Raw genomic sequence first — 22212 nt, 5'->3', positions numbered from 1 at the left:
TTGATTTTCTATATTTTTTAACCCATATCATTTTTACACTTATGCTCAAAATAATAATTACTTCACCCAACCTTTTGTTTACAGTCAAATATTTTAAGTTTGTATATTATTTATGACAATTTGATCATTTCTATAATTGAATTATCTGTACTTAATTACAGATTAACACCCACTTTAGAACTGCTTTTTGCAGGGCATATGCCAGTCACGACCATCTCAGCTAGTAAAATTTACATGTGTGTGCGTTTTTTTTTGAGGTCAGGAACATATTGTTTATATGCATTTTATCAACAGATTCACGTGAATTGCAGCTGGTTTTTGTGTCATGTCCATAAAAAAAAATAGTGGTTTTCCTTACTTGTATGCATACAAAATATTTGCATGTGTGTGTGTGTATATTAATATAATGAAATTAAAATGTCGTTTGTTTCAGTAGACCAAAAAGAATGTTCAATGCTCAATTTTGATGTATACAAATTAAGATTTAATTAAGGGCCTCGCTTTTTTTTTTTTTATGTTTTTTGGGCTAAGTTACGTTATAATTTGTTAGTACATTGTGATTTATTTGTATTTGATTGGCATTTTATATACTTGATTGGTGCTTAAATATATTATGAATTTGGTTATTAGGCCTGCATATTTTGAAGCTTGTTAAATATTATTGAAAAGCGACTTTTAAATTTGATCTCAAGGATCCATTAAAAGCATTCATTTAAACTATCTTTAAATATATATAAATGTACATTCAAATACATTCTATGGAGTATTGAATATTGGTCAACCAAAATTTGTATTTGAATTAATCGATATTAATTAATTAAACATGTCACTCGAACACTCACATTTCGCTTAAATTTGCATTTATTCAGTTGAGTATTTTAGCTTGCATAAATTCATGCTAATTTTCGATCATATTATTCTGTTAAATAAAATAGTTTTATGCATACGATGCTTAATTTGCTCTTTGCACTTATTGCAATTATAATAACAATAATTTTGGCTTGGGCATGCAAAGCATTTGCTTTACTTGACTTTTATTATTTGCCTTTTGCTCTTTTGTGCTTTGGTTTCATTTCATTGTTTGCTTGTTTTTGCAGCCCATTAAGCCAATTGTTTGCTCATTTCAACAAAATGCACAAAATGCAAATAAAAGTCAGCGAAAAATGTCTTTGATTGCAAATAGTTTTGGCGATGGCGGCGAAATGCGCGTAAAAAGCTCGCCTCGAGTGCTTCAGGAGCTCGTTGGCCAATTGAAAATTTAATGAAAAATTCGGTAATTAAACGTATACAAATTTTTGTTTTTGGTGGAGACTGCAACTGTTTACGCGCTGTTTACTGTTTACTGTATAAATATATATGTATATATATGATTTTATTTGAGAGAGGTGAATATAAAGTGAAATAAAATGGAAATGGAAAGCATATAGCTTGTTGTATACAGAAATATTTAATGTTTTACCTACATTGCATATCAGTAATCAGAAAACAATTGTTTTTGTATTTCCATTGTTGTAGTTGTTGTTGTTTTTTTATATATATTTTGTTTTATTTTATTTTATTTATTTTTTTTGTATCGTTGTGTTGTTGTTTATTTTTGTATGTGAGGGTTTGTTTGAGATTAAGCATCGCAACATCGCCCCGCCCCCAAAAAGCGAGCGCGAAACAAAAATTCAGTGTTTCGGCATACGTATACATAAGTAGGAAAAGAAAGAATAAAAATGTGTGTTTGAGAAATAAAATTGAAGTGACGAACATCATAATGTGGCATGCAACAAAGTGCTAAACAAGGAGAACGAGAAAACATGCAGAACGCGACAAAACTGCTAAGAAAATGAAGCAACAAGCATAAATCAGAGAGATCAACTTAAGTCAAACTAATAAACACAGCAACTCCTGAGGAGCTTTAGCTCGGTTGCGAATTGCAAGAGAGTCTGTGTTTATTTTGTTTTTTTTTTTTAACAAATAACCAGCTAAAAGACCATAAAGTTTTAATACTATCAGTTTACACTTTTTACATTCAATTAAATGCAACAGTTTCAATCAGATTCAAATGAAACTGCGTTGCGTAAACAATAATGTTGAAAGACAATATACGTGCAAAATTAAAAGATAATACCAGATAATAATACTGTTGCAGCAATCCAATACCAATTGCCGCAAACTTGTTGGCACTTTAAGCTTGATGAATGGATATGTATGAATGTGTACGTGTGTGTGTAGGTGTGTGTGTATGTGTGTGAGTATGAGTATGAGTGGGTGTAGGTGTATTTGTGTGCTCTTTGCTCGAGGACAACTTTGTTGGCTGAGCTGCTGGGCACAAGTTCCAATCAGACCAAAGACAAATATGCGCAGCCTGTAAATTTATATGCAGAACTTTGGCAATTTGGCAATGGCACACACACCCACCCACAACCATACACACACACACACACACACACACACCCTAGACCCACTTCTCCCTGCTTGAAGTGCACTAATTTCACACATGCACCACGACAATCGGCCTACCTGGGGTAACAATTACATTTACAAAATTACTACACGATAAATGGTCTGGTTGGTAAAGCGAAATAATTTCACGTGTGAAGAAGAAGCGAGAAAATGAATGCATTTAAATCAAAAACAATCTCAAAATGTAGTAATGAATGCGCACAACAAGAAGAAAATCGAGAAACGAAAAACGAAAAAGCGAACGAAACCAAACCAAACGAAACGAAACAAAACCAATGCAATCCAATGCAATGCAATGCATTGCAATGTAATGCAAAGGATGCCTCCTCACCTGCAGGTTGCTCAGCAACGCCTCGAAATAGGGCATGGCCAGAAGAGTTTTGGTGCGACTGCTGCCGCTGCTGGCGCTCGCTGGCTGTGGAATTCTGTCCTGGGATTGCACTAATTGCGAATGCTATATATATATATATATATACATATACACATATAAATATAAATCCATATATGTGTGGCATGGAATATTTTTTATTGATGATACACAATTCGCAATCGCATCGAAAAAGGGTGTTTTCGTTGGCATTTGGTGGGGGAGAGAGAAAAGTATTCATTAATAATGGTTTTTCTTACAAAACTTATGTATGTCGTGTATAGTTGAATATAGTTATGGATAAATGTTGTTGGTCTTGTTGATGCTGGGGATGAGAAGTGTTGATAGCACAGCCCAAACTTGCTGAACCATACAACAAATAATAATAGATCGCCTTGGTATATTAATTTTCAAGATTATCGTTGAATTTATGTTAACAATTAAGATATGTGAAGATTTTTCAATTTATACTAACAAATATTCCTTAACTAATCGTTGTGTTGTTGGAGTAAAACTACTAATTACGCTCATAAGCTAAATACATTTTTCTGTTCCCATTAGAATTTCCCATTAATTCTTTCCATTTTCCTTATTTTCACTATTGAGGTTTTCTCTGTTTGCAATTATATTTTATAGTTTTTTTTTATGTTTTGATTTTAAATATTAAGTTTTGTTTTTAATTAAATCTAATTTATTTTTGTACTTTTTTCTGTTTATACTAATATTAATCAAAATTGAAAAATAATTAAAAATAAATTCACTTGAATGAATTTAAATTTAACAGTTTTATATTCTTATTTAGGTTGCATCATAAGTTCTATTGAAAATGTTTTTAATAGCTTTAAATTTACTTTAATTTCAATGGGATTTTCTATAATTTGTTGTGTATTTCAGATATAAGTGCTATTTGTCATAATAACTTAAATATTTTGTTAAAATTCAGTTGAGTAAGTAATTATAAAAAGCACTTAACCCTTTTATGTCAGACAGCAAAATTCGAATCTATTTCTGGCAAACAATGTTCAAGTGCTCAAATGCTTATAGAATTTTGAAGTTATATTCGTTGCAAGCAAAAATCATATTTTCTCCCATTTCCTTGCATCCCTTATAATTTTTGCAGTATTTGGCTTGAAATCTGCTTTTGCTATTATGCTATTTGCTATTTTGGCAGAGCCAACACAACAACAAAAAAAATACTATAAAATTATAACGCAATTTCGACAGCACTGGAACTCAATCCAAGCATTTACGCTAATATTTCTGTTTATTCGACTTGACCTGAGTTCGCTCAACAAACGGGAAAAGACAAACAATTTTGCTCGAGATTTGTGTGAGCTAGTCGAGCTGAACGAAGCTGCTTTTGCACCGTGCACCTTGCTGCGCATCCTGTTTCCCATCAATGGCAAAGCAAGACACACTTGCCACTCCTCTTTCCCTTGGTCTATATGTTTGTTGTGGAAATGCTGTTGGCTTTCCTTTACTGGGCTCAGCACAATGCTGCTCGGCTCTGCGCTGTTTTTGCTGGCAAACGTTACGTATACGTAATTTCATTTGAAAGCGCATTATGTATACGTATACGTACATGTGTTTGGACAGTTGACTAGTAAAATGGGGAGAAAAAAAATTTACAGCCACAAAATCTGAAATGCCAACAGACACAATGCAGTTGTAGTATGAGCGCATATATACATATAGAGTAATCTGCAGACATTTGTACAGTTTATATATCAGAGTAAAGTAGAAAAACTATCAAATTACGATGTGGACTGTCGACAGCAAAGGATATGAAGCAGCAGACCAAAATAAGGCGACAAGCTAAACCTCAAAGGCATTGTAATCATTGTGTCAGCGATGGACTTTGGACATGAAACATATTTAATGTGTGTATGTGAATTTGTGTTTATGTTTGTGTTTCTGGCGATACAAGAACGACGACATAATCATCATAAGTTGCCAACTCGAGAGTTATTTGCATATATTTGATCATTTACCTCATCTTCCATAATGCTGCTATCCGCATGCTGCACTCCATCCGATTTGGGGCGTCGATTGCGTTCCCTGCCATTCTGCATCCTTTCCGACTGGTTCTGTCTGCGACGTGTTGACGATTGCTGCTGCGACCTGCAAATGGCCAACAAGACAGGACAAAAAGAAACCAAATTAATGCCAAAGCCAAGGAAAGAAACAACTTTAAAATACTTTACAAACAGATAGCCTGCTAACACTTAATGCCGGAACTGGTTGTTTAGATTTGTTGTACTTGCTTCTTTTTTTTTTTTTTTTTGCTTGGTTGCAGTTGTTGTTGCCATTGCCGCTTGGCTGACAGCAAAATGTCAAATGCACAGGACTTTTAAATTTTCTAAGCCACGTGTTCCGACTGCACACAAAAGCACTTCGAGTGCCATTTTGGCCCTAGTTATCCAAATACATTTCCTCACGCCTCACTCCCCACTTCTGCTTTTTTGTGTTCTCCTTAAACTACATTGCATTTTTCACTCTGCAAAAATGATTTCCATTGTGTATGCTGATGGAAATTTAAATTCATATGCGAGTAGAAAATGTGGTATTTAAAAGAGGCACAGTATATTATAAAAGAGTAGAGTAGCTAGCTTTCACTTATATTGGAAGTATGCAATCGGAAACATTACTATTAAATATGTGAAGCTATTACAAATTACAAATTTCAATTGTCATTCAATTTAATTTACTTTTTTATTTAAAAATGTAGTCAACAAATATGTTTATATCCCTTACATATTTGAAATGTATGCGTTAATATTTTATATAGATATGAAGTCATTGTATAGATACAAAACCATAAATTACTAAGTTTACTCTGCTACCCTTAATCTCAGTAACCATAAAGTTACAGATATAAAAAAAAATCAATATACTGATTAGCTTAGCATTTAAACAACATAATCTCCAAAAATAAACTATTTTAATATGTATGAATATGCCTACAGGCATCGATTAAGTAGAGTTTCTCTCAGAGTCTGGTTTTTAGTTTATCTTTCAATTATTATTTCTCTTTGTGGAATTTATATTTGTGAAGCTTCATCATGCATAATTGAAGAATTGTTTGAATGTTGCAAGCTCAAGGAAAATTTAATTTTATTGAATTTATCTCCTAAAAATCATACAAATCAACATTTACATATTTCTGGGACTCAGAAAACAGTTATTTATGATACACAACCACGCTCACTGTCCACCCCTGTCTCCCCCCAACCCTTTCCTGTTCTACACTTTCCCCGCTTATGTAAACAGTATTTCGCCTGTGCGCTGAACAGCAAATAATAATAAACATTGAATAATTGTCAATATCGGAAAAGTATTAAATGCAGCCTAAAAACACAAAATATTCTTCAAAGAACTAAAAGTACAAATATGTAACCAATCGCCGATCCCCTCCTTCAACCCTTCACCAACAATTGCCGGCTGCTGCAACAAATCCACGTCACATATTACTATTTGCACATTTCGTTGCTGCCACAAAAAGTTGTGTTCGAAAATTTGCCACCACGTGAGTCTCAGCAAATATATTATTTGAGCTAACATTTAAAATGCGATTAAAAATGGCAATGCCGCCCCACACTGTGCCACTGCTGCCTGCTCATTCTGATAGCATGTAAATTTATGTATATATATATATGGGCATATATGGGGGCATTCATTTGAACCGCCTACCCCGAAAGCTTTGCAACACTTTGCAAAACATATTGATGATGCAGTTGTAAACCCAAAATGCCACTCTCTCTCGACTGAGTCTGTGTGGTTGTGTGTGTCGCTCTGTATCCGTGTGTGTGTGTGAGCTTGTGGCTTTGGCCAAAATGCATTTTGCTGTTGGCTGTTTGCTTTTAACCATTAAGCAGGTCGTGCGTCTATTCAACACACTTATACACACACAAACACACACACACACACACACACACATAGAATTGTTGTGTGCTTACAATTTTTGGCATTTTTAAGCTCGTGGCTCTAACCAAAACGAACACGTAACCCAAAATTGCAAAATAAACCGCACACGCGCGCTGAAAGTAAATATATATCAGCAGAAGAGGTGTGTGTGTGTGGGGGAGGTTCTGTCTAAGGGGTTAGGGAGGGTAAAGCCACTCAATAGACTTAAAGGTTCAAGTAGCTTAGACAGGGAATAGTTGCACAGCAACCAGCTGCCGAAACGAATACCAACCAAACAGAAACTACGTACATATTCGAGTATTCGAGTACTCGATGCCAAAATAAATAGGGAAGAATGCAGTTTACGGACCGTAATCGACTATCAAATGCTCTGATTCCCCATCGGAAAACAAACGCGTATTTATAAAATTCAAACTTATTAGCATTGGTTTAGCTGTAGAAATAGAATTGGATTGTTCTGATTGATTGAATTGCGACCGAAACGATAACGAAATTTTCAGATATTCCAAACTGTTAAGCATATTACGTTTCCAATCCAACGGAATGGAAACTCATTTAACAATGTCTATTTTCAAATGCGTGTTTTATTATTCTTTTCAGAAAAATTGCTAACTTGTACGGCAACCCGGAATACAAAGTTGTTTGAGCTACATTTCTGGCTTTGTTCGAGTGGCTTTTAAAGTATTTTCATGAATTTCAAAAAAATCCATATGGTAGAAACTGGTGAAGTATGTGGAAAAATATTTGCTTGGGGTATTTAATTGCAAAATTGGTGAAACATATATGTTGCATGGATTGGGATTAGTTAAGATGCCTGACCACAAAAACATGCACAAATGATATTTCCAAGCACAATAAATGTTTAAATAAAAGATGTATATAAAAAAACCAAATACAAAATACTTCCTTATCATATTGATTTCGCAAACAATAAGAATAATAATAATAGTTATAATTAATACAACAATTTACTTCTAAAATAATTATTTTGATGGAAATAAATGGCTTGAGTCTATAGTAATTTAAATTAAGTGTTCAGGCAAGGAGAGCATTCAAGATGGAAGTGTTCATGTAAATAGCTTTATTTATTTATTATGTCAATACTCCCCATTTAAATGCTGTCCCATTCACTCTTGAACTAAGCCCACTACAAGTTTGGCAAGGGAGTTGCGGGGCCGGGAACGGGTAATGCTACTGAATGGGAAAGGCAATCATTGCTGAGGTAAAACACATTTAAGTAACCATGAAATTTACTTAGAATTTGTTGCTATTGTTTTTTCATTTCGCTCCTCTTCACTGCCATAGAATTGTAGTGCTAGGCAAGTACAAATAAATGTGCAGAGGTGTGTGGCATGCAACACTTAGAAGGCGATAACACGCATACGCACTGTTGAGCGTCGAGTGGGGCGGGAGTGGAGCGAAAGGTAGCGTCAAGTGTTCGCCATTTGGGGGAACGGGGTCTGGGAAATGCGAAACAGTGCACAGATAACGACAAGACAGGAAACAAGCGCATAACTGACCAGGCAGCATTTAGCACTCAAGCACTGCGAAGGGGCAGCGCATATTGTATACGACATGGTGCGCCACAAGAGGAAGCAGCAGACAGATAAGCAAGACAAGGCTAAATGGTCATAGTCATTGCCAAAGGAGCCCCGACAGCAACCGAACTACAAATGGACAAGTCTTAATGCAATCTTAAACTATTTAAGTTCTGCAGCTTTTGGGCAACTCAGCTAAAGCTGAAATAGAAACATACCGAAGTGAATTTGAAGGCGAATCAATTACATTAAAATTGCATTATTAAAAAAAAACCCAACCAGGGATCCTTTAATGCAAATGTTTAATAAAAATGCTTAATGCAACACATTCTAACAAAATAATTTAAAAATTATAATAATTATTGTGGTATATATTGATAGCTGTTGCAATCAAAACACTGCAGATAAAAGATTAAATCAAATTTAAGCTATATAATTTAAAGGAAATTTAAGGAATATGATTTTTTCAATTTGTGAATTCATGAGGGATAGGCGGCTGAACAATGTTTTGTGGGTCAGCTTACGTTAAGGTATTTCAACACTTCAACTCGTCGCATAATATAATTTGATTTTTATAATAATTTTTTTCTTAATTGAGGTTTCATATTGTTATACTTATAACCAATTGTCCTGAACAGAATCTAGCTGATCAGATAAATCCTATAATTAAATTGTAGTTTTAAAACAGGGCAAGTATCAGAAATATATCGTACTTCTGCTTGCACTAAATGCATAAGTTATAAATGCCTGCAAGTGTTTTAAGTCTGTAGCACCCAGAACATAAATGTTACTTTACCTTACTTTACTCGTCATAAATGGTAAGAAATGGCGTAATAAAGTTGTATGAATATAATAATAAAAAATGCCAGCTTCTGCCTTTGATAAACATTTGACCAGTTTGTAATCCATTTTTAATGGGCACTAAGGGGAATAAGCCGTTATTTTAAGACTTACAAACCTTTTATCCATTACATGCCACACAAAGTTGGTGCCACAAGAAAACTTAATATTTCATGGAATAATAGCACTCAAGTCAGTAAAATATTAACACCAATAGCTGATTAGTTTGGTCAAGTTATATGTGAATTTGAGGACTATTAAGTAATGCACATAAACAAGAATGTTTTAAATTCAAAACTTAATATACATTTAGATCGTAGAGTGATGATCAGAGAATATAGAAGGCTCTGCTCTAAGTAATTAGTAATTATTTACATTAAATTTTGTCATTAATGTAATATGCTTTATGCTTCAACTACTAAAGCTTTAAAGAGTTCAGATTATATTTATTAGCATATCAAGATTTAGAAAAAGTGTATACTTAAAACGATACGTGTATATTATATTCATATCTATTTGTATTTAAAATTTCGTTACTTAAAACAAGATTATGAAAACATTTACAAAACACATACATCGTTTTACTAAAAGCGATTTGTTTATATTTAATTTACTTAAGCATTTCCTTTCTCTATATATATTCTAGTTATATCTATACATATTTCTGTCCATATTGTCACATACATACTATATTTAACTCCTATGTGAAAATGTGTTCTTTTTTTCACTGCTTTTAGCTGCGCTTTTGCCTAATTAGTTCTCATATTTTCCCAATTTCTATGCCACTCTTTCAAAGTAAAAAGTTGAAAGGGAAAAGTTTTTTGTTTTGGGCATAGGGTCAGAAAAGTGACTGTCGTTACTTACCCATTAGGGCCGCCATCAGGGCCGCCCATTGCTGCCGCTCCACCCGCTGTGGCACCACTCGTTGGTGACGTCATGTCCGCTGAGGTAAGTGCCTCCGTGCCGCTGCGTTCACGTACCAAGCGATCTAAAGATAAGCGATAGGGAAAACAGTTTAAGAGTTGGGTTAACATTTTCAAAAATTTATGCTGATGAGAACTGCACCTGATTCCTGGCGTTCCAGCTCCTCGGCCTGCTGTCCGGGCTTCGCCTTGACCTCAATGTGAATCTCTGCGGAGCTGAGTCCGGCATGACAGGAATAGATGCCCGCATCGCGGAACGTGATATCCAGGATGCGAAGTGCACCCTTCTTGGACACCTTAAACTTGCGCGAACGCACTAGTGGCTTGTGATCCTTGCTCCACTTGATCTTGGTGCGATTGTAGCGTTTAACGGGACACTTGATTTTCACCTGGGTGCCAAAGAAAACAACACCAGCTCCGCCCACTTTCAATGTAATCTTTGTCTTCTTTGGATCGTGCTGAATGTGCGTCGAGTTACTGATTTGAATGACGGGCTTGGGATCCTCGGGCGGACATGGTTTCACATTGCACGGTTTCTTATCTGGCGGCTTGACGCTGGGACACATCGATTCGGGTCGCTCAATCTTATGCTCCTGGGCCATTATCTGTTTGCATTCCACTTTGCGATCCTTGATGCCATATCCGCAGGTATGGGAGCACTTTGACCACTCACCCACCTCCCAGCGCACCGGGCAGTCGAGCACATTGCAGTATTGCCTGTCGGCCGGCGGTGGTTGGGGACACATGCTGTTGGGCACCACCATAGTGTTCTCGCCGCCGCGCGTTACCTCATGGATGCACTGTACTTCGCGTGTCTTGATGCCAATGCCGCAGCTCTTCGAGCAGGGCGTATAATCCGAGTAGTTCCAGCGCGGCGGACATGGTCGATCGTTGCAGGTGCGCACCCGCGCCTCCGGCTTGGTCTCCTGCGAGCAGAGGAAGGGGGAGACAACCCGACCATTGTCCTCCCGCACACAATTGATGATCAGCTCCTCTACGCCGCCCAAACAGGATGCACTGCACGAGGTGTAGCCCTGTTCGCGCCACACATACGTCTTGCCCGGCTCGGAGACGCCCACCTTGATGGAGTCACGGGGAAACTGATCGTCATAGCCATGCGAGGGCAGCATGCAGGGATCCTCCACGCACCGCTCAACCTCATCGTGTGGCTTGTTGCCCTCGCACAGTGTGTCATTCACAGTGGCCACTGTGCGTGAGTATTCCAGAAAGATTTTACACTTATGAGCACGTCGTCTAATGCCCTCGCCGCAGGTAACGCTGCAGGATGACCAATCTGTGTCCTTGATGAAGCTACAGAAGAAATAAAAGGATGATAAACAAAATTGTTATAAATTGAATATATTTAAGAGTATGTCTTAGATAAAAGAATAGTATAAAAACCATAATGAACACTTATGTTCCAAAATCTGAAATTCTAGAAACACTTGGTTTATATTCAAGTATTTATTATTAATTTATTTTTATAATGAAAGCCACGATACTTATGTAAACTTTTATAATTAAGGGTCTCTTAATAATAATAATGGTCTTTGATATTTGTTATTTCAAAAGATAAATATGAATTAATACAAAATAAAATTTAACTATTGACTATGAGTAACAATAAATATATGTAAAGAAATATAATCAACATATTTTATGTTTTAGACTGCAATGTTCTGAATTATTGAAACAAAATACAAATAAATATAAATCATATTTAACTATGAGCTATGAGCTAACATCAGAACACATATAGAAATATAAACAACACAATTTAAATCTCAGACTGCAATGCTGTGTTTTATTGAAACTAAAACCATAAAGTTGAGCTTTATGTTTGGCTAACAAATAGCTGAGCACAGCACATAAAAGGAGGCAACTACAACAACCTAAACTCTGAACCGTATTTCCTCTCCTTTCTCTTTCTCTTTCTCTTTCTCACTCTCGTTACTTGACAGCTACACAAATGTGATGCAACAATAGTCAACGGCCACGTTTTACACATTGTATTTCATTTCATGCCACGCAGCATTCGAATCAAATTTATTAAGCCGCCCGCTGCCAGAGACCCCAACAACTGTGTTCTATGACTTGTTTGCCGACACTCATCGCCAATAGATATATCCCGAGGGCGTGAAAGTGTCTGAGAAGGATAGTAAAGACTTGCAAAATGTAGAAATATTAAATAAATGCATAATATGTATATATTTGTATACAAAATGTAATTAACAAATTAGTATAAATTAGTTACATTATCTGAAATCTTAAAAGCCATTATAACAACTTAAATATAATAATTTATTAACATTTTCTCAATGGCTTGTAATAATCTCATTATTATGGTACTAATATAGACAGTTTGTCTTCAAATATAGCACTCACAGCTGCTGCATACAGTTTAATCATATTAAGCTAAAGCTTTAAAGTTTGTATTCAGTTTTCATTAGATTCAGCTATAATTTGGTACACATATATTTTAGCCCAAATTACATTTTAATACCAATTAATAATTTATCGTATATTTACGTATATTTACATTTTAAATTTGAGTTTAATCACGCCTTTTCAACAATAAATCTTTTTATTTATAATATATTTATTTGCAAACTAATTTTATTCATTATGCATTAAAAATAGATAATAGAAATTTCACTACAAAGAAGACGCAGTATCCTAGGAAAGATAGAAGTCCTCATCCCGATCTCTCTCGTAGGTCTAATTATCTAACTAATATACTATAAAAAATGTTAGCAATTCAATTATACATCGCATAACAAACACTAAAGTTACTCAATAAACGAATAACCATAAATAACTAGTTACAGGGTATTTCTACAGTTAGCCTGCAAACAATTGCAGGAGACATGGAACTTATTCAACAGCTATATATTATTGTTGGTGTTGGGCATTGTTTGTTGGCCGAAGTGGTTTTTATGACCGCATTGACAGTCAATAGAAGAGCCTGGCACACACAGCACATAGTTTTCTGACCCCTCAGTAGCAGCAGCAGCAGCAGCAGCAGGAGTGGCAGGCCACAGCAAAGAGCTTCTCCTCCTCCTCCTCTTCCTGCTCTTCCTGCTCCTTCCACAACGCTGACAAATTTCTCTGCTTGTCGTCACTTATTGATTTGTAGTCAAATTGCAGCCACAGAAAATCATGCGAATTAAAGTGGCGCCAGTGCTAAAGCAGCAGCCTCGAAAAGATCTTTGAAGTAGGTCGCTTGCTTGATTTCATAACCGGCGCCTGACAGTGTTCCTCATACGCCGCGTAGGCCAAATGGCAACCCAAAACGTTTGGAAGTTTTGTTTGCGCTCTTGTTGTTATTGCTATTGTTGGGGATGCCGTTGTCTTTTTTTGTCCGTTCGTTTGTTTGTTCGTCTGGCGATTCGCCAGCGCATCTCACATCTCCTTGTGCCGCACACATACAGAGAGGCCAAGGTTTTTTGGCGGCACCAAGACGCGACTTTATGGCGGCAGGCGACAGTCGACAGGCCGCCAATAGTTTCAGTTTAGTGCCCAGCAGATACTATCTATCGTATCTATACTCTATATACAAATAAGTTGAATTGCCCTCTCAGCAAAATATATAATAAAAAAGCGGCAGTTTGTTTTTTTAACTTCCCCCCCCATTATGACTTTGAGATGTGCTCGGTCTGGACTTGGGTCAATGCACGACACATTGTGGACCGAAAAAGAGGCGTCAAATCTTGCTACGGGCAATTTGTCAATATTTATGGAGCTAAGAGATTTATTGATAATGTCAGGTGAATCAACAAAGGCTCACGAAATGTTTGAATAGTCTACAGTCAAATTTTAAGCATTAAATTTCTATAAATTTCTTTTATGGAGTACGTCTGCTGAATTCTAAACATTTTTAGCTCTGTTAACACAAAACAAAAATCGCACGTTTTTGTAGTAGTCAAAATTAAACTCCCACGAAGAGAATAAATTGAATTGAAAACTGAAAAGAAAATTATTGCTCTAAATATTGATTTATACATTGTATGCCTAGAAAAAGTATTTCAATTGAAATGCATTAAATAAATAAAATTATAAATCCATAAAATAATGTCGTGGGAAATGATTAGCGGATAGGCTATTGCATGCCAAGATGTGTCCCCATTTAATATATACATTAGCCAAGCACCAATTACAACTAATTTCACATTAAAGTTTGCTGCTCTGCTATACTAAATACTATATTGATTGCACAGCTGATAAGACGATAGAGCTTGTCATTTCCTGCCATGTACACGACTTACGACATTAGTTAGACTGCATAAATATGTCAGCCATCATTTCTCAGAAATTCCTAAGTAGTACCGGATATATACTCAAGTCGATTGAGTACTTAAGTTCGGTACGCCTCCCAACTAGGCTACATCCCAAGTCGCTCATGTTTACATTGACTAATTTTCTTAAGTACAACACAGCCATATAAATAACAACCAACAAAACAAAAAATTACTTTTACATGACATAGTTTAAATACTCTTTAATTTAAAAATCGTGAGTGTTCTAATATCCGGTAAAATTCTATTTACATTAAGAAAGCAGCTCTTTATATTATAAGAAATTTAAATTGGTTTAAAAAAAAGTTTTCCTATAAGCTATAAAAACTAATAACTTTCATATAACCTATGAGAGTCATATTATATAGTGTTAGATTTCTATGTTAATTTTTGTGATAAATATTTTGTTTTAGTTATACATAAATATAGTCTATCAATTGATATATATATATATATATAGCTGGAGAGCTTAGATTAAAAACAGACCTACTCATCTAATTATCCTGATCAAGACTGACTATTAACTAAAAGCGTTGCACATACTTTAGCAAAACTGAAATACCCTCTATCAAGGATAGAGATAGACAGAGAGAGAGTAAGAGAGAGAGAGAGAGAGAGCGCTGAACAGTCAGAGTTGTAATTTATTATTTGGTAAACTACACTCAGTATTCCCCACATACCAATTAACAGTTAAAAGCATTTGATTTAGCTAGCTCCAAGCTCGTAGCGACTTTATTAGATGTTCCCATACTCGGCTATATCGCATTGGCTAATTAAAGTGTTGGTTTATATTCACTGGCGCAAACACAACTGCTCCACACAACGAGTAAATTGGACAGCTTATCGCGGCTACTTTATCGCTTTCCAATAAACATCAACAAAGCAGCGAGAAAGCAGCGATGGCAGCACTTTAATTGTCATTAGGCGTACTTTACTGTACTTACAAGCTACTCGAGCAGTTTCGTGTTCTTAATGATGATGATGATGATGATGTCGTTGTCGATAGCCTTAATTTTAGGTGTCGACACGGCTCAAGGACATTATGAGGAGGACACACAGGAGACGACGTGGCAATAGTCAATCTTGTCTGTGTATAAGTGTGTGTGTGTGTTTGTGTGTTTGTGTGTATGCATATGCATGCGTGTTTGTTCTGCTTGTAAGTTCTTGTAAGCCAAGTGCTTAAGCTGAAGTCATGAGAAGAAGGCCCAAAGCAAAGCTCCAAAGCGAAATGCAATACAAAGTGGTAGGAGGAAGTCTTCACTCGTACTTGGGCTACAGTTGAATTATGTCAAGCGAATCCTGGCTGGAGTTCTGAGTCGGAGTCTGAGTAATGATGGATTGTTAACCACTTAGGCAGCCAGACGCATGCGAGCAGTGCCTTGGCCGGATTCACAAAAGACTGGCTAAGACAACGTAAGTCTCAAAACACTAACATTTAATAACATAAGTTAATATTGGAGTTATAAGTATCCTTATAAAATAAACACCCTGTTTTTTTTTCAATTCAGAACGCACATTTCAAGACACAACTAGTCCGAATTTTAGACAGCCTTATCTTGTCAAAACTAAGCCGATTTTCAAAGGCTAAGTCAAACAAATTTGAAAGTTTCCCAAAGCTTTGGCTAATTCACACTGGGTTTTTATGTTTAGATGTGATTATAGAACTCTCATAGTAAAGGATTTGCTCATTAAAATTTGTTTTTTACGGTCTGCCAAACAGCTCAAGCCAGTTGACCCAAGCTGTTTCCTTTCTAACTGGGGCAAACTTACTTGATACTCACCTGACATTTTAATTAAATCTTGCAATAAATAAGTATATAAGCATAAATAATAAATTGAATTAGCCATGCTCAAGAGACGCACCTGGGATCCAGTGATGGCACATCTGTGCCGCCACTTGCACCTGTTCGGGCATTATTGTGATTCTTGCTGGAGCTGCCACTCATCAGACGCATGGTGCGTGGCTCCTCCGGCGTCTCGTGATGCAATCGACTCTGGGTATGATGAGCATAGCGTAGTGGTTGATCGGCATAGGAGAGGCCCTCGCCATCGTCCGTATCCTGACCCGATTCCATGTCATCCACATCCTCAACCTGTTCATCTGCATCCTCATCATCATCGTCCTCATCCAGATCCGAGCTGTCCATGTGTCGTTCGGACCGCTATAAATGCGAATTAATTGAGATTATTTAGTTCTTTTGGGGTTGGGTTTGCCGAAAAAAAAGAAAAGAAAAACGCTTACCTCATTCAGGGAGCGACTGCTGCCAACAATGATGGTGCCGCCGCCCTTATTCTGACTGCCACCCGATCCGCCGCCGCCGCCGCCGCCATCACAGTGAATACCCGTCGAACACTGCTGCATGCTACCCGGCTTGGTTAGTGGATCACATTTGGCACTCAGGCTGCCATCCGTCGATTTGCATTCCACGCCGCGCATCTGGATGCCCTGCCCGCACGAAACGGAGCACTGTGGACCAGAAAGACAGAGATTGGGATGGGGGTAGCATTAACATCCATAAGCATTATAAATTATTGCAATATGTTTCACTGAGGGCCGCAATAAAAATTCATTTGTTTGCACAAAAGCTGACGAGCTGGCACAAAAACCGAGCGATGACGAACTGCTGTCGTGAAAGCAAAAGTGGCCATTTGGCCCACCTCCCTTTTTGGGGGAAGGTTGGCAGCACTGCATGGGCTTGGTCAGGCGAGTAAGTTCTACACGCTACCCCCTTTCCATTCACCAAGCCCCTCAGTTCAATTCTTTGTGCACGCGCTCACGCATATAAATGCAAATTTTCATATTGTTTGCGTTTTGTCAGTCGCCGGTTAAACGCGGCGTATGTGTAACGTAACGTAACGCAACGTTTTCAAGTGGCTTAACTCATTGTTTATCTACAACCCCTAACAACCTCCCCACTTTTATGCATCTACTACCCCCTGCAGCCTCCTGCAACCTCCTTTTGTTACATTTCATCTCATTTTAATGGCGCTTAATTTTGTGGCATATATGATGTGCATACTTATTTTATTAATGTGCAGAAACATTAAATGTGTTTTATAATAGGCTCTCTGGCTGGTTGGTTAGCCGGTCGAATGCCCTTCCAACATGATATTATGAATTAAATACGAAAAATGTAACTTTTGGTATTATATTTAAATATTCTTGATTAGCATTAATATGTAAAATGGCGAGAAATGAGTTTACTGAAGCAGAATTAGTTTGTCATAAGTGACAAGTTCTTATAGAACATCATCAGTTCCAATAGAAGATATTCGTTCCGCTGCCCTACAACAGCAAGGGTATTTCTATCGTCGGCTTTCGATAACTCGTCTTTTATTTACGATTTCATCTCGAGAATACTCGTCCTGTTTGCCATTAACATGCAAGTCATTAAATTTTTTTGCAAACTTTTAATTCTTGTTTCTCTTTTTGTTAGTTGATAAAGTTCTTAATAGGCTGAATTTGAGCTCATTATTTTCAAACATTGTAATCCACTTTGAATTAAAACCTATAAAAGTCACTTTGGCTTACGTCAAGCTTACTTGTGGCAGGGAATACACATGAAACCAGCTAGGCAGGCTCTACTATCCTATATGCCCCTAACGTACGTAAAAAAAAATAAAATTAAAAAAAAAAACACAGAACAAAAGGCTAACAATGTTGACCAACATTCAGCGAAAATGAAAACAAATAAAATCCAAACTCTAGACAATTCAATTAAGCAACACATAAACTTGACACCCCTGGCATGTGCAACAACCCCTAAACCAGCCCCTAAGTTTACACCACACACAATATATATATATATACATACATATATATACATTTGTATATATGTGAAGAAATCGAGTCGCACATTAATAAACTTGCACTTTAAATGAACAGCAGCGAAATGGACTCGATACGACGGAAATGTTGGGTGTAAATAGCGTATGCTTGTAGAGGACACACAGGAGGGGGAGAAAGGGGTACGGAGGTACTTGTGGCCAGACAAACTTAAGCAGCAGCTACCACCGGCAAGTTGATTAAGTTGAACGGCTATAACCGGGAAGAGGCTTCATTCAGTCTTGAGTCTAGCGGCTTATTACGAGCCAGCAAGCAAAGTAAATTGCAAAAAACACCACAACGAAAACACCGTAAAAACTAACGATCCGAAACTTAAATGCTCTCTGAGTTAATTCTATATATATTCTCTATTTAAATATGTATTAGAATATATGCACATATACAACTTTAATGTACGTACTTGAAGATAAAACTAAAGCGTCAAAACTTAAATGTTCTTTAAGTAAAGTATTTGTCCTAATTTATACATATTTGAAAGTATAAATTTGCATTAATATTAACTAACTTGAAAACACTTGAGCTGGATCCAGCTTAATACATATTTAAATTGTAAAAAGAGGTAACCAAACACAAAACAAAATCATACAACTTTAATATGCTAGACAAGTCCTCTTTGAATTTCGATGGCCATCGAGTATTTCAAATAAGTTCACCCTTTCTGATTTTTGAGGCAACTTTATGGGTCGTGTTTCCTCTCAAAATTGAGGAAATCGAAAAGATTTTGGATTAAGTACTTTTACACAATTTTAATATTAAGCTAATGATAATTTGAAGAAATTTGTGAAGAAGTAAAGTGAAGAATGTAATATATAAGTTAATTTATGTATAATAAGTATTTCACATGGGCACTTTTCTGTTTGTATTGAGAATGCTTTCTGAAGTCGAACATAATAATAAGATCCATAGCCCTAAACAACTCTTGCTTTTATTATTTATTATTATTGGTGGGACTTATGCACTGCGATAATTCTTCCATCATTTTTGATAATTCTTTCCGATTTTTGCACGAATTCAATAATTTTACCAGTCAAGAGACCATCTAAGTCTGCGCTTACCTACAGATACTGCTTGCTTAAACTTTGTTAATTAAAAAATGATTAAGCTTAAGAAATGGGTTATCTGTTCATCTTCTAAGCTTGCAGTTTATTCGTAAGATAATGCCAGATATTCAGTATGCCTAGGGTCAACTAATGTACAATTTGATATGTGATATGTTTTAGACTTATATTTCATTCATAGATTGGGTCAACTAATGTACCCTAGTTCCTCTGTTAGGGCATATGAAACTAGAAGCCGTCTGAACATTTAGCTAAGTATACACGGTGGCCAGACACGGCCTCTCATCATCATCTCGGTCCCGTCTTGGTCTCCATCTCCGTCTCAGTCTGCGTCTTCAACCACGTGATGTCTACGACTTGAGTTCAGTTCAGGTCTGCGTTGTGCCGGCAAAAAGTGCATGATTATTACACGAGTTGTTGTTGTTCTTGTTTTGGCTGTTGTTGTTGTTGTTGTTCTTGTTGTTACAGTACTTACACCGGTCCAGTCCTCCACCTCCCAGTGCGGACACTCCTCAATAATGCAGGTCTCCTGTGTTGGCGGCTTCGGAGTGCGGCACATAATATCTGCAACCTGTTACCAATAGAGGCAAGACACAAAAAGATGGAATGGAAAAAGAAGAGTGTGTGAAACATGGTTATAATAATATGTCTGCTCAGTGTGTATGGACGTGTATATTGCTGTTGAGTCGACTCGCCACTTTTTATGCAAAATTATCAGCGTTTAAGAGTGGGCGGCACTTTGGTAATAGCCACTTGCATTCCAACACTTTTCGTATATTCTGACCATAGCAACATGGCAACTTGTGCCTTTCATTTTCGCTTACCCTCGTTTTGATGCCGTTGGTCTCCTCGGCGCAGACAACCATCCGTTCACGGTAACCGTGCCCACAGAGGCGACTGCAAGTGCTCCAATCGTCGGTTATCCAACTGCGGAAGAGGTGGACAAGTGTGTTAGAGTATCCTACAACTATGGCATAGAGTGTAGTAGACTGCCACTTGCGCGGGCGTTTTTTATTTTCATTTTTTTTGTTTTTTGTTTGAATTAGTTCAACTAAATTGTTTCGAAAACAAGTTGCCAGCTGACCGCCTCTGCGGTTAAGCTATAAAATAAAAAAAAAAGTCGAAAAAAAAGGAAGAGAGAGCAAAAAACAGCAAAAAAAAACGTCGACGCCCTCTATTTGATATAATGTTAGACACTAAAGTGCATGGCGCTTAATGCAGACAAATTATATAGTTGGCTGAATCATTTGCAGGTCGTGAAGTGGGGGAATGGGGCAAACAAAGATTGAGTTGTCTGTAAATGAAGACAATTTGCCATGAGATATTTGAAACAATTTACATAGGTTACTACACAAATTATTCTCTCTTGGATGGTGAATCTAAGAGAATCATTTTCCATTTTATTACCAGCTTGGTTAACTTCAATGTATACAGTTATTCATTCCCCATTAAATTCTCAAATTGTTCTGAAGTAATCTAATTTAAATATAATACTATGCAAATACCGAACGAACTGTTTGTGTACTAGATTTGAATAAACAAATGAAAATAAATGTAATTATCTAGTTACGCCAAGAGGAATGAACATTTATTTATGTTTACAAATGAAAAGGCTGTCAAAATTGTAATAATGTATGTTTGTCTAAAATTGTTTTTTAACTCTGTGCATATTCACCTAGATTTTATATCTACTAAAACTCTAGTTGTAATCCAAAAGAATATTTAAATTGTAAAATTATTTTCAGCTACAGTGAATATTTGAAAATATTTTATAAATTGACAACTAATTTTCTGCTATTACTTAAATATACTTAATTTTTATATTTATATTTGTTAGATAAATTATAACTTAAATTATTTTAAAAGCCAATACACATTGAAAATATCTTAAACAAATTCCACACTGCACAGGAAGCATTAAAAATATTATACCTTATAGAATTTTAATTGTTTCTTAATAATAGAAGCTTTAAGTTTGAAATCCCATCAGTTAAACTAATATTGCTTATTACATACTCAATTAAACTAGCACCTCACATGTCTAGACTGCATTGGCAATCCTTTGCTATCTCGACTATCTTGCGCTATTTGGCAGCTCTGGCAATTGCTCTCGTACAAAGAAGCTCAATTGCATTGCTCATGCATAACTAACAACTATCATAAGTCTCTGGCAAACACACAATGCTATCTTTGGCAGCGAGACAGAGCCCCAGCTAGCTATTAGCAGATCCCCAATGCTGCAGTAAGCGCTGCCAGAAACAGAAACCTCAAGACAGCCAAAATCACGGCCAATAATTGATGTCCCAAACGACGGAGAAGGCGGCCCAAAGCCGCGAACAGCAATAAGGAGTCGGAATGCCAGAGAGCAACATAGACGAGCAAAAACGAAGCAACTAAGCAGTGCTCGACTGGATAATGCCCTGTAATATCTGATTGCTGATCTAAACTTCATTTTTATAATTTTCAAAAGAAGAAATTTCACATATTTATGGTTGTATAACAAATTTATTAGCTAATGGTATTCAAAACCTATATACCAAATAAAGTTATTGTAACTTAAATATTCTCTCAGCTGAATCGCAGTTTTCAACTTTAAGCACAGATTGAGAAGGCAAAAACTTGAGATATTTGTAGTTGAACATGAAATTTCTTAGCTTATGTTATTCGAAGCCTTTATACCAGAGTTAATCTTATTGCTACAATCTTTTAGCTGACAGTAGGCTTGACAACAGATTCGATTATTTAACATAATATTTTTAGCTAATACAAAAATAACTTAATAAAAAGTTTGCAAAAATAATACCTTGCTTATTATTTAAAAAATTAAGTTTTATTATTAACTATACAGCTCAATAATAGTTTAATGATCAGAAGTTACTAGGGACTTTGACTATCCCCATTGAGACACAGATTTATTAGTACGATATATCTATAATTTATTTTGTATTTATATTGTCAACTGTTTGCCT

At 36.3% G+C, this 22212-nt stretch overlaps 1 protein-coding gene across 3 annotated transcripts in view; it reads right to left on the bottom strand.

The window, feature by feature from the left end:
• LOC6562139 (protein madd-4) overlaps window positions 1-22212 on the bottom strand; it is a 73679-nt gene that overhangs the window by 10119 nt on the left and 41348 nt on the right. For 2 of the 3 annotated variants that reach the window (XM_032736361.1, XM_032736362.1), the window contains exons 8-15: window positions 20068-20170; window positions 19719-19814; window positions 16581-16805; window positions 16202-16500; window positions 10186-11354; window positions 9985-10108; window positions 4810-4939; window positions 2783-2905 (exon numbers count right to left, since the gene is read on the bottom strand). In XM_032736361.1, coding sequence (XP_032592252.1) covers window positions 2783-2905; window positions 4810-4939; window positions 9985-10108; window positions 10186-11354; window positions 16202-16500; window positions 16581-16805; window positions 19719-19814; window positions 20068-20170 — 2269 coding nt within the window. The remainder of the gene's footprint in view (window positions 1-2782; window positions 2906-4809; window positions 4940-9984; window positions 10109-10185; window positions 11355-16201; window positions 16501-16580; window positions 16806-19718; window positions 19815-20067; window positions 20171-22212) is intronic. The other variant, XM_001987997.2, reaches the window with a different exon arrangement.

Source organism: Drosophila grimshawi, unplaced genomic scaffold, assembly GCF_018153295.1.
Source record: "Drosophila grimshawi isolate 15287-2541.00 unplaced genomic scaffold, ASM1815329v1 contig_1377, whole genome shotgun sequence".
In the NCBI taxonomy this organism is placed as follows: domain Eukaryota; kingdom Metazoa; phylum Arthropoda; class Insecta; order Diptera; family Drosophilidae; genus Drosophila; species Drosophila grimshawi.
The sequence above is the reverse complement of the archived record's forward strand: the minus strand, read 5'-3'. Positions and strand labels throughout refer to the sequence as shown.